Genomic DNA, 14,738 nt, shown 5'->3' on the forward strand with positions numbered 1-14,738 from the left:
CTTTAAAAGTCCTTTTAATAAATGACTTGAGATTATAAAGCAGTTTTGAAATACACAAAGTGCTTCAAAATGATTCAGTAAGTCTTAAGGAATACATTTTTTAGTATATCACTTTTGTTGTTGTTGTTGTTGAAAATACCCCATTCAATGGGTGGAAGTATATTTGATGTCACCACTGTTTAAAGGGAATGGAATGACAGGAATGAGAAGTATATAATTAGTAAATAACCCCTCTCAACAAATGACTTAAGCAGTCACTCATAGAGAGCAAAGAAAAGCTGGAGGCAACACAACCAGTGCATATCAGAAATGCATTTTAATTTTTATTTGAAAACAACTTAAATTTTTAGACAAATGATTTTAGTATATAAATTTGATTTTGTTTTTATACAGAATATAAAGATTTCCCTCATTAATCTTCCATGTGAAGGGTATTATAAGCCTGAAGGAAGATACTTTCTGCACACAAGTACGTATCTTATGTGTGCAGTATTGGAAACCAATGGTGTAGTGCTCCTACACATAAATTGGGTCAAGTGACATCACACATTAAAAGGGGGAAAGAGAAATATTCTAGTTAATCAGATGCAAGAAGCAAATAAGACACAAAAACTGTGCAAATAAGACCAAGCCAGTAACTTTAGTTAGGACACTGCAGATTACATTGGAATAACAGGTTTGTGAGGCTATAGTGTGCACCACATTAAAACAGCAAGGAAGAGCTATTTATATAGAAAGGCTGGAATGAGGGATTTTCACTAAAGCAAATTAACTTCTTGTCCACTGCCAAAACAAAACAAAACTGAGCATATGAGTGTTAGTATACGGAAGGCATGTTATACCAGTTTCTGTGCAGCATGCTAAGTTAGAACTTCTTCACTGGTGCTTATCAATCATTAATAGTCACATTTTTGCCCCTTCTTGCCAAATTTCAGGCATGTCTTATTTTAGATGGAGTATAGCTTTTATCTATTATTTCATCTTGTAAAAACATGTGAAGACAACGTTCATTCTGTGCCAGAGGATGACCAGCGACCCTAAGAATAAAAAATATTAATTTAGTCCAATATTTTATACAAGGTGGGGGAGTTCAAAACACATATTTTAAGGTTAAGAAGCATGTATAATTTTTTTTTTTTTTGAGATGGAGTCTTGCTCTGTTGCCCAGGCTGGAGTGCAGTGCCTGATCTTGGCTCATGGCAACCTCTATCTCCTGGGTTCAAGTGATTTTGTGCCTCAGCCCTCTGAGTAGCTAGGACTACAGGCGTGCGCCACTATGCCCAGCTAATTTTTATATTTTTACTAGAGACGGGGTTTCACCATGTTGGCCAGGCTGGTCTCAAATCCCTGACCTCAAGTGATCTGTCCACCTCAGCCTCCCAAAGTGCTGGGATTACAGGCATGAGCCACTGTGCTTGGCCCAGAAGCATGTACAGTTTACTAATAAGTATTATTGTGGACTGTCCATAAAGCTATGCACTATCAACTAATGGCATATTTTCTTTTGTTTGGTTCACAACTCTTCATTTAGAAAACATTTAATCACAAATTTTTCACTGCTTGTGGTACATGTATCCAATTAGCTTTACATATAGCTGGTGTATTCATAAGAAACTTAATTTTAGGCCGGGCGCGGTGGCTCAAGCCTGTAATCCCAGCACTTTGGGAGGCCGAGACGGGCGGATCACGAGGTCAGGAGATTGAGACCATCCTGGCTAATATGGTGAAACCCTGTCTCTACTTAAATATACGAAAAACTAGCCGGGCGACGAGGCGGGCGCCTGTAGTCCCAGCTACTCCGAAGGCTGAGGCAGGAGAATGGCGTAAACCCGGGAGGCGGAGCTTGCAGTGAGCTGAGATCCGGCCACTGCACTCCAGCCTGGGTGGCAAAGCAAGACTCCGTCTCAAAAAAAAAAAAAAAAAAAAGAAACTTAATTTTAATGTTAAAAGTGAAACAGGTCAATTGATGTAAGAATCTTTTTTTTTTTTTTGAGATAAAGTGTTGCTCTGTCACTCAGGCTGGAGTGCAGTAGTGTGATCTCGGCTCACTGCAACCTCCACCTGCCAGGTTCAAGCGATTTTCCTGCCACAGCCTCCTGAGTAGCTGAGACTACAGGCGTGCACCACCACGCCCCACTAATTTTTGTATTTTTAGTAGAGACAGGGTTTTGCCATGTTGGCCAGGCTGGCATTGGAACTCCTGACCTCAAGTGATCTGTGCACCTCGGCCTCCCAAAGTACTGGGATTACAGGTGTGATCCACTGCACCAGGCCAGAATCTATTTTAAAGAGGAGAAGATACAGGATTGAAGTTAGAAATACAATGAAGTTCAATAAAAGCCCAAAATACTAAAAAAACAGGCACAAATATCCAAGCATTTTGTTTTTGCCTGCTTAAAACCAGACTGGGCAACCAGACTCCTATTTTAGAACTTAAAAACATCTAATACAGGCCAGGCGTGGTGGCTCATGCTTGTAAGCCCAGCACTGTGGGAGACTGAGGCAGGCAGATCACTTGAGGTCTGGAGTTCAAGACCAGCCTGGCCAATATGGCGAAACCCTGTCTCTACTAAAAATACAAAAATAAGCCAGACACTATGGTGTGTACCTATAATCCCAACTACTCAGGTGACTGAGGCATGAGAATCACTTGAACCTGGGAGGTGGAGGTTTCAGTGAGCCAAGATTGCACCACTGCACTCCAGCCTGGGTGACAGAGCAAGACTTTGTCTCAAAAAAAAAAAAAAATTGGTTTACAGACAATGAAGATTGAGTGCTACAGTAGATAACCAAGGGCTTTATGTAACCCTTTCTCTTCTGTTTACCACTCATGCATCTTCAAATCACTACATAAAATTTAAAGTGTAAGCTCAGATTACCATATTCTGTAGGATTTGATTTACTTTTCCTAGTTTAAGGCCAATGCACAATTACAGTGAGGTTTTTCTTGGCATAAATCTTTCTATCACTCTGGCTTTCTATTACTTTACAAAATAGCTGTATTTCAAACGGGAATAAAATTAAAAGCTAAAAATATTGGTTTGAGCTTATCAAGAGTTTCTAAAGTAAGAGAGAAACAATCCTAAGTCTTCTTACATTTTCAAAAGAATACATTTTACCATGAAAATTAAAAACGTGCACCTTTATACAAGACATGCTAATACCTCCATCTGCAATCAGACAAGATGATTGCAAGTATATTGTAAGTTTTATTGTTCATGCTAGAACATACCTTAAATCAGAAAGAATCATAAGTAAAACTGTATTTTTAAATGCCGTAATTTTAAATGTAATTTGCATAAATTAACCAAGAAAAACAAATACAAAACTTAGGTCAACACAAAGATGCTCATTTCAATCACTCAGGTGTGTTAATATTTATCACATGATATTCAACTTGTCAGACACTTTTACTTTGTTTAAATGATATGAAAAGTTAGGAAATGGCTAAAAGGCAACAGTGCAGTTTAGCTTAACATCTAAACTGTAAGTAGTCACTTAAAGTAGTCTCAAAACATACCTCACTGCTACACTTTGAGGAACAGGAAACACTTACTTGTTTATAAACTGCTCCAGCCCCTGTTTTCTTTCCTCAATAAAATTGTCATCAAATATTCCATCATCTCCTCTAAAAGGAAGCTGACGCAAAAACGCTTTCCCAGGGAGTGGCGGAACTACGACCTAAAACATGAAGACAGAAAATTCTTGATCATGATGACTGGTTGTGAAAATGTATAGAGCACAGCATGAACACAAAGCATGTCCTCACTACGGCAGCCATCACCTGATCAAACTAGTTTAAATATAAAAGAGCAAAAAATACACTGAAAAAAGACCAAATGTTTAGACAAATGCAGAATAGCCCATCAGACAAAAGCTCCTAACTCAAAGGCAGGGCCCAGAGCTTATATTATTTTTCTTGGCCTTATCGAAGCACAGGTATACAAAGAGAACACTCACAATACTGAAATAAAGGTTACCATGCCCCTCAGACACTTGTGATGCCACTTGGAGAAGGCAATGCCTTCTTGCAATAGAAACTGCAGAGATCAAAATCAACTCTTAATTAAATGAAGAAATATTAATGTTCTCTCTGCAACATGGTTAGATAAGAATTCTGGTTTCAGCCGGGCGCGGTGGCTCACGCCTGTAATCCCAGAACTTTGGGAGGCCGAGGTGGGCGGATCATGAGGTCAGGATCATCCTGGCTAACACGGTGAAACCCCATCTCTACGAAAAAACACAAAAAATTAGCCGGGCAAGGTGACAGGCGCCTGTAGTCCCAGCTACTCTGGAGGCTGAAGCAGGAGAATGGCGTAAACCCGGGAGGCGGAGCTTGCAGTGAGCAGAGATCACCAGTGCACTCCAGCCTGGGCTACAGAGCGAGACTCCATCTCAAAAAAAAAAAAAAAAAAAAAAAAGAATTCTGGTTTCTTCAACCTCTTACCATCTGCATTATAGTCTTTCCTATTTGTGTTTGAGGTGATGAAAAAATATCAATAACTCTAGTTGTCACTATTCTGTTTCCTAAATTAAGAAACAAGTCAACTTTCTCCCAAATGCCCTATCCTGCGTCTTTTCCCAAAGACCTGTCATTTCTCCCTCCCCGCACTAAAGGAAGATCCCAAATTTTCCCCTTCAAAGCCTAACCAAGGGTCAACTCCTGCGATCTCTCCCTTCTGGGAATTATCTGGAGCTCAAATACTACTCTAGGCCAGGTGCAGTGGCTCACGTCTCCAATCCCCGCACTTCGGGAGGCCAAGGCAGGCGGGAGGATTGCTTGAGCCCAGGAGTTTGACACAAGCCTGGACACATGTCTACAAAAATTTAAAAAAACTTAGCTGGGTGTGGTGGTGTGAGCCTGTAGTCCCAGCTACTTAGGAGGCAGAGGTGGGAGGATCACTTGAATCCAGGAGTTCAGGACTGCAATGAGCTAAAATCAATTGCTGCACTCCAGCCTAGGTGACAGCGAGACCCCGTCTTAAAAAAAATAAACAAATTTTTTAAAATGTTATTCTGGAGCTCAAAATACTTGTTTTGATTAAATAGCACCTAGCTATTTCACAGGTTACTTTGGTTTCTCTATCCTAGCATTATTGAGAATCAGGTAATTTTTGTACTGGGGGGCTTTCTTGTGCATTATTTTCTTTCTTGAGATGGGGTCTTGCTCTGTCACCCAGGCTGGAGTTCCATGGTGCAATCATGGCTCACTGCAGCCTCCCCCAGACTCAGGTGATCCTCTTGCGTCAGCCTCCCGAATAGCTGGGACACTACAGGCACACAGCGTGCCACCATGCCTGGCTAATTTTTCTGTTTTTAGTGGAGATGGTGTTTCACCATGTTGTCTAGGCTGGGATTCTTTTCTTTAGCTGTATCCCCAGCCTCTACCCACTAGATATCATAGCACCCGCTGCTGAGACAATAAAAACTGTCTCTAGACAGTGTCAAATGTCTCCCAGGGGATAAAACTGTCTTTGGTGGAAAACCACCAATCTATCATACTAATGTCTTCAAATCAAGACCCCTGTCTTAGGCTTCTTGTGGTTATTTTAAGAAAAACTAGGCATACAACAGAAGCTCAAATATCTGTTAAATGACCAACCACTTAGCTGGATCCTTACTTTAAACCCAAACAGAAAAATGTGTAAGCAAACAATTAGAACAAGGAGAAATACAGATAGTAAACTGATACATATATATATTTCTTTTCACTAATAATAAAAATTACACATATTCAAAAAAATTAAAACTTTAAACCTTTGATACAGTTTCTACACCAAGGAGTTTATCCTCAAACAAAATTCAATAGGGTAAAAAAGGGAAAGAACAACTCGACTTCATGTAGATTAACAAAAAACAAAATAAAAACAAAAAACGAAACGTCCAAATAAACTTTATAATCCCTTCCTAGATTTACTCTCCCCACATGACCAATGATGAAGATATCTAAGGACTTATCTCTGTGAACTTATGCTAGCATTCTTAGATCTCACCCCCATGTTAGCATCTGTTTAGCTGAGAGTTAAAATCTGCAGGGACCTTTTATAACTGAGAAACAAAGGAATGCTAACCATTAAGTTCCAGTAGAATGGCTATCTGGTGGGCAGGGAAAAATATCTGTATCTACACAATTATTATTTAAAAAAAGAATCTAGACCCAGTGTGTTAAATAAACAACCACCATTAATTCAGGGTAGAATTTAGCATGAAACTTAACAAAAGTATGGCTCGAGGATGTCGGTTAAAGAAAGAAGGAAAATGATTTAAAAAATTTAAGAATATATATATATAATTAAATATATATAAATTTCATATATAAGGGAAATTTAAGAAAAGGATTGCTATATTATCCTCTGTAGAGATACATTCTTCCTAACATATTCAAACTAGTCATTCAAATGGATGGTGAGGTGGTAGGCAACAGGATTAATAACCTATAAAAATCATAAATGGCTTATCCAGCTAAGATTCTCTTCTACATCAAATTATTTTTGCTAAAGCAGTCTGAAAACACCTAATTGGAATTCTAACACCAGGTTGGGTGCGGTAGCTCACACCTGTAATCCCAGTACTTCAGGAGACCAAGGTGGGCAGATCACCTGAGGTCAGAAGTTCGAGATCAGCCTGGCCAACATGGTGAAACCCTGTGTCTACTAAATATACAAAAAATTAGTTGGGCATGGTGCTGCATGCTTGTAACCCCTTTACTCAGGAGGCTGAGGCAGGAGAATTGCTTGAGCGTGGGAGGCAGAGACTGCAGTAAGCCGGGATTGCACCACAGTACTCCAGCCTGGGCAAGAGCCAGATTCCGTCTCAAAAAAAAAAAAAACAAAAACAAAAAACAAAAACTAATACTAATTAAAAGGTCACGAATGCAAAGATATGTGCATGTATGTGGGGTGAGAAACAGAATACCTGGTGAGCAAAATATATTGAAAGCGAAAGTAAACTAGAATAAAAGCTAAAAGATCTGACCATAATACATGTCGGTGAATTTCTAGCTTAGTTTAACAGACCTTAGTTAAAAGTACTAATATACCACAAAACAACTTGATTACATTGTTCTTTCCAATACTGTAATATGAGTACAACTTTCACATGGATTTAACTCTCAATATATTTAACTGGTCTAATGTTAAATGTGAAGTATTGTGCTTCAAAGGACAATATCAAGAAAGTGAAAAACAACCCACAGACGTATCTCATAGGGAACTCTAAGAATCTTATATATTCTCGACATAACTCTATAATAAAAAAGATGAACCCATTTAAAAAGGCAAAAGATCTCAATAAAGATTTCTCCAAAGAAGATACATACACGGCCAGTAAGTACATGAAAAAAAATCAACATTAGTGGCCATCAGAGAAATAAAAATCAAAACCACAATGCAATACCCCTTCACAAACAGTAGGATAGCTATAATAAAGAAGACAGGCAATATAATAAAGAAGACAGGCAATTAGTAAGGATGTGGAGAGGAGTAGAACCTCACATTGCTTGTAAGAATGTTAAAATTATGCAGTTGCTTTGGAAAAACAGTCTGCCAATTCCTCGAAAGGTTAAAAAGAGTTATGACATGACCCAGTAATGTACTGGTAGGTATATACTGAAAATAAATGAAAACACATGCAGACAGAAACCTATGCATAAACGTTCACAGCAGCAATACTAAAAATAGCCAAAAAGTAGAACCAAATGTCCACCAAATAAGTGGATAAATAAAATGTGGTATAAGCATACAATAGGATATTATTTAGGAATAAAATGAAATGAAGTACTGATGCATGTTAGAAAAGCATGAACTGTGAAAACATGTTAAGTGAAAGAAGTCAGACAAAAAAGATCACATATTCGGGGCTTCCATTTATATATGTCCAGAACGGGCAAATCCACAGAGAAAGGAGACTAGCAGGTGGTTGCCTCAGGCTGAGTGAGGAAGGGTTGGGGAGAAATCAGCAGTGACTACTAATGGGGACAGGGTTTCTTTTAATGGGTGATAAAAATGCTCTGAAATTGACTAGTGCTCTAAAATAGTGATGTTTGCACAACTCTGTGAACATATTAACAACAAGTGAATTATACACTTCAAATGGGTGAAGAGCATGGTATGTGAATTATATCTCAATAAAGCTGTTACTAAAAACAAAAGCGGCCGGGGCGGGGTGGCTCACGCCTGTAATCCAGCACTTTGGGAGGCCAAGGTGGGCAGATCACGAGGCGAGGAGATCGAGACCGTCTTGCTAACATGGTGAAACCCCATTTCTACTAAAAATAAAAATAAGAATAATAAAAAAAGCAAAATATACATTCAGCAAAAGTTTATTAAACATTTCCAGTGTGCCACATGGTATGTCAAGCAAAGCCCAAAGCCTATGTATCAAGACACTTCTCAGCTAGGTGTGGTGGCTCATGCCTGTAATTCCAGCACTTTGGGAGGCCAAGGCAGGAGGATTACTTGAGGCCAGGAGTTTGAGACCAGCCTGGGCAACATAGTGAAACCCCGTTCTTACAAAAAAATTCTAAAAATTAGCTGGACATGGTGGCTCATGCCTGTAGTCCCAGCTACTTGGGAGGCTGAGGCAGGACAATCACTTGAGACCAGGAGTTGGAGGATGTTATAGTATGATATGATCACACCACTGTATTCCAGCCTGGGGAACAGAGCAAGACTCTGTCAATCAATTAATCAATTTCCTAACCATCTGTAATTTGTATATAGTGAGATACAAATCTTTATTTCCTAATAGACAAATATTTCAACTCCATTTGCTGAATTCCTTTCCCACGGAATGACAATGTTATTTTTGTTATGAACTAAATTCCCTATAAATACATGGGTCAAAGTCTAAACTCTATTACATTCCACTCATCTATTTGCCCAACCTAAAGCAATATACACTGCATAACAGTGTTTCCATCAGAGATGGACCATGCAAGATAATAATGGTTGTGCCATAAGATTATAATGGAGGTAAAAAATTCCTATTGCCTAGAAATGTCTTGGTGATCCTGATTGTGTGCAGGCCTAGGCTCCTATGTATATTTGTGACTTAATTTTTAAGAAAAAGTTAAACAAATTTTAAATAGAGAACAGCTTATAGAATAAGAATATAAAGAACATATTTTTGTATAGTTGTTCAACATGTTTGTGTTTTAAGCTAAGTGTTAAATTACAAGAGTCAAAGAGTTAAAGTAAAAAGTTTAAAAACTAAGCTAAGGTTAATTTATGATTGAAGAAAAATATTTTATAAATTTCAATGTACAGTGTTTATAAAGCCTGCAGTAATAAACAGTAATGTCCTAGGTCTTCACATTCACTTGCCACGTACTCGCTGACTCACCCAGAACAACTTTCAATCCTGCAAGCTCCATTTATGGTAAGTGCCCTATACAGGTGTACCATTTAAAAATTGTCAGTGCTTTAAAAAAAAAAAAAAAAATTTTCCACGCTGTATTTTTTACCATATCTTTTCTATGTTTAGATGCACAAATGCTTCCCACTGTGTTATAACTGCCTGTAGTATTCAGTACAGTAACATGTTGGATAGGCTTGTAGTCTAGGAGCAATAAGCTGTACCACATAGCCTAGGTGTGTAGCAGGCTACACCATCTGCGTTTGTGTGAGTATACTCATATGATGTTTGCACAAACAATGAAATCACCTAAGGATGCATTTCTTAAAATGTATTCTCATCATTAAGTGCCATATGACTACACCACATTGTTTGAATTACTATAGCCTTAAGATGTTTTGACGTCTGGTAGAACAAACACCTGCTGCCCACTATATACTGAAAATATTTTTTGGTTATTCTTGAGTTTTTTCTGATTCTAAAGCTCATATATAAATCTGCAAGTTTATAAACACCCCTACTGAAATTTCTAGTAGAATCTTATGAATTTATAAATAAGTTAGAAGATACTACTCTACTTCATGCAGGTCTCTGCTAATGTCACCTAGAGCGAGGCCTTCCCTGTGCTCTATATGAGAGTGGCTCCCCTGGCACTTCCTACTTCCCTTAGTTTAGCTTTTTTTTTTTTTTTTTTTTTTTTAGAGCTTCTCATTATCTGACATCTATATATTTTACTACATTTTTCCTGCCTTCTCTTTAACAACCCCCTCCCCGCCGCAATTTACCTAATAAGATATAAGCACCATAAAAGAGGGGACTTTAATTTGTTCATAGCTCTACCTATAACTCCTAGAACACAAAGAATGAGCTCTCTTAAAATGTTCATAAAATAAACAAATCTTCAAAAGTAAATATTCCAAACGAGGAACACAGTATTACAAGGAATACAGTATTACACTTTTTTTTTTTTTTTTTTTTTTGAGACAGGGTCTGGCTCTGGTGCCCACGCTGGAGTGCAGTTGTGAGACTACAACTCACTTCAACCTCTGCCTCCTGGGCTCAAGTGATCCTCTTGCCTCAGCCTCCTGCGTGCTGGGACTACAGGTGCATGTCACCATGCCTGGCTAATTTTTGTATTTTTGGTAGCGATGGGGTTTCACATGTTGCCCAGGCTGGTCTCAAACTCCTGAGGTTAAGTGATCCATTGGCGTTGGCCTCCCAAAGTGCTGGTATTATAGGCGTAAGCCACTGCACCTGGTCCCTCTTTATTTAGGTCTTATTCTTTTTGGTAAAGTTTTAGAGCTTTCTTAACATGGATTTTGTATTTCTAGTTTTATTCCTATTTAAACATTTTGGAAGAGATGGGGTGTGACTCACTATGTTGCCCAGGCTGATCTTGAACTCCTGGGCTCAGGAGATCCTCCTGACTCAGCCTACCAAAGTACTGGCATTATAGGCATGAGCCACCATGCTTGGCCTTCTTTACATTTTTGTTGGAATGCTATGATCTGCATATTTTGTGCTCTTATGCAGCCATTTTTAAGCTAGAAACAGAAAAAAAAAAAAAAACCAAAACCCTTATTAAACTTGAGAAATGAGTACAAACTAGCCTTCATCTAGTTCAGGACTCCTACCATACCCACTTCTTTTCACCTACTTTCTAGTCACAAAATAACTTTTCATCATTCTGAGCATACCATGTCCTTCCACGACTCCTTGCCTCTGATGTCATTCTGAGGCAGGGCTGAAATGAGAGACATCAGAGTGAGACCTTGCTTTAACTTATTTTGAAGCCAAAGCTACCAAATTCTATTCTAAGAAGATCAGGCATGTAACAGTGTTTTTAAATTGCAGGCAGCAACCCATTAGTGGATCACGGCCATCATTTAAAAACGCTAATCTGAAGAGTATCAACATATATCACACAGAGTGAGGTCATTACTGCTTTATGAAATTTCTGTTACATGAACACGTGTGATGAAAAAAACTTATGTGTCAGTAAAACAAAGTTGGAAATACACTGACATTTATAAAATGTACTGAGAAAGAGAAACCTGGCTTAAGTGTGTGGAGAGGGGAAGATGGAATAGGACGATGAGGGAAAGGAAGGAAGTAATAGCAAGAAGATTCTAAGAAGTGTTATTCAAGTGTGAGTCAGCAAAGACCTCAACTGGGCCAAAGTAGACAAGAGAAAGTTCTACGGAAAATCTTCAAAGACTCTACCTCTATAAAATGACATCGAACTATTTGAAAAAAAGAAATCACATTTGCTTTTACCCATTTTATTCAAGATCATTTTCCTGAGAAATATTAAACATTAAAACTTGGAATGTTTTGCTTTAAAACTGTATTTCGAATCATTCTTACCTTGCTCTCTCTTTCTAATTCACTTCGCAGCCATTCAAAGTCACTGTATCTTCTTCTAACAGTAGATTCTTTCAGCTTGAAAATAGGAAGATTTGTCTGAAACAGAAAAAGTTAGTCCTAAATTGAAGTACATTAAGGAAACTTCAAATAAATGGGGGAATGGGGGAATCTAGGCTTGCCAATTGATAATATGGCAAACCTGATTACCTTAACAAAAGAAATCATGACTTTCTTTTTCTTTTTTTTGAGACAGATTCTCACTTTGTTGCCTAGGCTGGAGTTTAGTGGCATGATCTCGGCTCACTGCAACCTCTACCTCCCAGGTTCAAGTGATTTCTCCACCTTAGCCTCCCAAGTAGCTGGGATTACAGGCACCCACCATCATGCCCAGCTAATTTTTGTATTTTTGTAGAGATAGGGTTTTACCATGTTGTCCAGGCTGGTCTTGAACTCCTGACCTCAGGTGATCCGCCCACCTCGGCCTCCCACAGTGCTGGGATTACAGGCATGAGCCACCGCACCCGGCCGAAATCATGACGTTTTTAAGATGACCTTTTACCCATAACAAAAAAAGACTTTGCTAGTTCTTTTTTTTTTTCTGAGACAGAGTCTCGCTCTGTTGCCCAGGCAGAGATGCGATCTTGGCTCACTGCAACCCTATGCCTCCTGGGTTCAAGTGATTCTCCTGCCTCAGCCTCCCAAGTAGCCGGGATTACAGGCACCTGCCACCAGGCCTGGCTAATTTTCTTGTATTTTTAGTACAGGCGGGGTTTCACCATGTTGGCCAGGCTGATCACAAACTTGTGATCTCATGTGATCTGCCGCCTCAGTCTCCCAAAGTGCTAGGCTTACAGGCCTGAGCCACTGCCTGGCCCACTAGTTCTTCAAAAGTATTTACACAAGAATACAACTTTTAAATGTACCTTTGCATGCATGGTTTTGGATGTCATTCTGCCTGGGGCTATCTGCATAAATGTAGGTCATTTTCTTATTATTTTAGTGAGCTTTAAAAATGTCAACTAAGCAGGGGTGAAAAAAGGTTGGCTCTTGACTATTCTTCTAGCTAGTACCTCAGCAAACAGTCCTCATAGGGGAAATACAACTAACCTTTTTATTTTTAAAATTTAATTTTCTTGGTGCTCATTCATTATAGCAAAACCCCAACTTATGTCTCAATGCCTATCACTGCCCATTGATGTAGAAATTCTTTTTCTTCTCCCAGAGAGAGGGTCTCACTGCATTGCCCAGGCTGGATTTAAACTCCTAGGCTCAAGCAATCCTCTCACCTTGGCCTCCCGGGTAGCTGGGACTGCAGGGTCATACCACTGTGCTGGCTCACTTAACCTACTTTATTTTATTTTTTGAGACGGAGTCTCGCTCTATTGCCCAGGCTGGAGTGCAGTGGCACGATCTCGGCTCACTGCAAGCTCCGCCGCCTAGGGTCATGCCATTCTCCTGCCTCAGCCTCCCAAGCAGCTGGGACTACAGGTCCAGCCGCCACGCCCGGCTAATTTTTTGTATTTTTAGTGAAGACGGGTTTCACCGTGTTAGCCAGAATGGTCTCCATCTCCTGGCCTCATGATCCACCCACCTCAGCCTCCCAAAGTGCTGGGATTACAGGCGTGAGCCACTGTGACCCCGCCCACTTAGCTACTTTTAAATGAAAACAAAATATTTTGTTAAGAGGATTAGATTAGATCTTGCATAAAAAAAGACCTAAATAAAACATTATTCTTAACGGCCACCTAAAAAATGCCAAAAACAGTAGGGGAAGTGCTGCATACAGTGTCTGTGGTCTTACCACTAGTAGGAAATTAAATCGTACTCAGTAGACCAAGCTCATAAACCCACAGCTTTAAAAACAGAGGGCAAGAACTGAAAACATAACACCCAGTACTTGGAAGTTACTCCAGAATGTAAGAAAATTTCTGGAGACTTTGTTCTTTATAAGATTGCAGCCGGGCGCAGTGGCTCAAGCCTGTAATCCCAGCACTTTGGGAGGCCGAGACGGGCGGATCACGAGGTCAGGAGATCAAGACCATCCTGGCTAACACGGTGAAACCCCGTCTCTACTAAAAATACAAAAAACTAGCCGGGCGAGGTGGCGGGTGCCTGTAGTCCCAGCTACTCCGGAGGCTGAGGCAGGAGAATGGTGTAAACCCGGGAGGCGGAGCTTGCAGTGAGCTGAGATCCGGCCACTGCACTCCAGCCTGGGAGACAGAGCCAGACTCCGTCTCAAAAAAAAAAAAAAGATTGCAAAGGCTACTTGTTGCCACTTCAGTCAACTTCTAAATTTAAAAAAAGTAACAAGAAAGATTTCTATTATCTTTTACTGGATTCCTTTTAAAGAAAAAATTTGCTAGGCCTGGTGGGGTGGCTCACGTCTATAATCCCAGCTCTTTGGGAGGCCGAGGTGGGAGGATCACGAGGTCAGGAGTTCGAGACCAGCAAGAGATCAGCCTGACCAATACGGTGAAACCCCGTCTCCACTAAAAATATAAAACTTAGCTGGGCATGGTGGCGGGCGCCTGTAATCCCAGCTACTTGGGAGGCTGAGGCAGGAGAACTGCTTGAACCCGGGAGGTGGAGATGGCAGTGAGCCAAAGATCGCTCCACTGCACTCCAGCCTGAGCAACAGAGCAAGACTCTGACTCAAAAAAAAAAAAAAAAAAGATGCTACCAAATCCAATAAAAAATGGTTTATGACTAAAGACACTAAAGACTATTAGGAGTGGTATGAGACCATTATTTTATAATTAAGAATAGATTTCAGGCCTGGCATGGTGGCTCATGCCTGTAATCCTAGTGCTTTGGGAGGCTGAGGTGGGAGCACCACTTGAGGCCAAGAGTTACCAGCCTGGGAAACATAAAAAGATTCCATCTATACAAAAAATAAAATAAATTTACTGGGCATGGTGGCATGTGCCTGTGGTCCTAACTACTTGGGAGGCTGAGGTAGGAGGATCTCTTGAACCCAGGAGTCAGGAGTTCAAGACTGTAGTGAACTGTGATTGTAC

The 14,738-nt window shown here is 39.9% G+C and overlaps 1 protein-coding gene across 1 annotated transcript in view; it reads right to left on the minus strand.

The window, feature by feature from the left end:
* Positions 1 to 297: 297 nt before the first annotated feature.
* The window catches only part of SNX3 (sorting nexin 3), a 50,506-nt gene continuing 36,065 nt past the window's right edge, over positions 298 to 14,738 (minus strand). Inside the window, exons 2-4 of the mRNA XM_033234786.1 lie at positions 11,722 to 11,817; positions 3,557 to 3,681; positions 298 to 1,037 (exon numbers count right to left, since the gene is read on the minus strand). Of these exons, the coding sequence (XP_033090677.1) occupies positions 932 to 1,037; positions 3,557 to 3,681; positions 11,722 to 11,817 (327 nt within the window). The 3' untranslated portion in view covers positions 298 to 931. The remainder of the gene's footprint in view (positions 1,038 to 3,556; positions 3,682 to 11,721; positions 11,818 to 14,738) is intronic.

Source organism: Trachypithecus francoisi, unplaced genomic scaffold (assembly GCF_009764315.1).
Source record: "Trachypithecus francoisi isolate TF-2019V2 unplaced genomic scaffold, Tfra_2.0 Lachesis_group15, whole genome shotgun sequence".
Classification (NCBI taxonomy): domain Eukaryota; kingdom Metazoa; phylum Chordata; class Mammalia; order Primates; family Cercopithecidae; genus Trachypithecus; species Trachypithecus francoisi.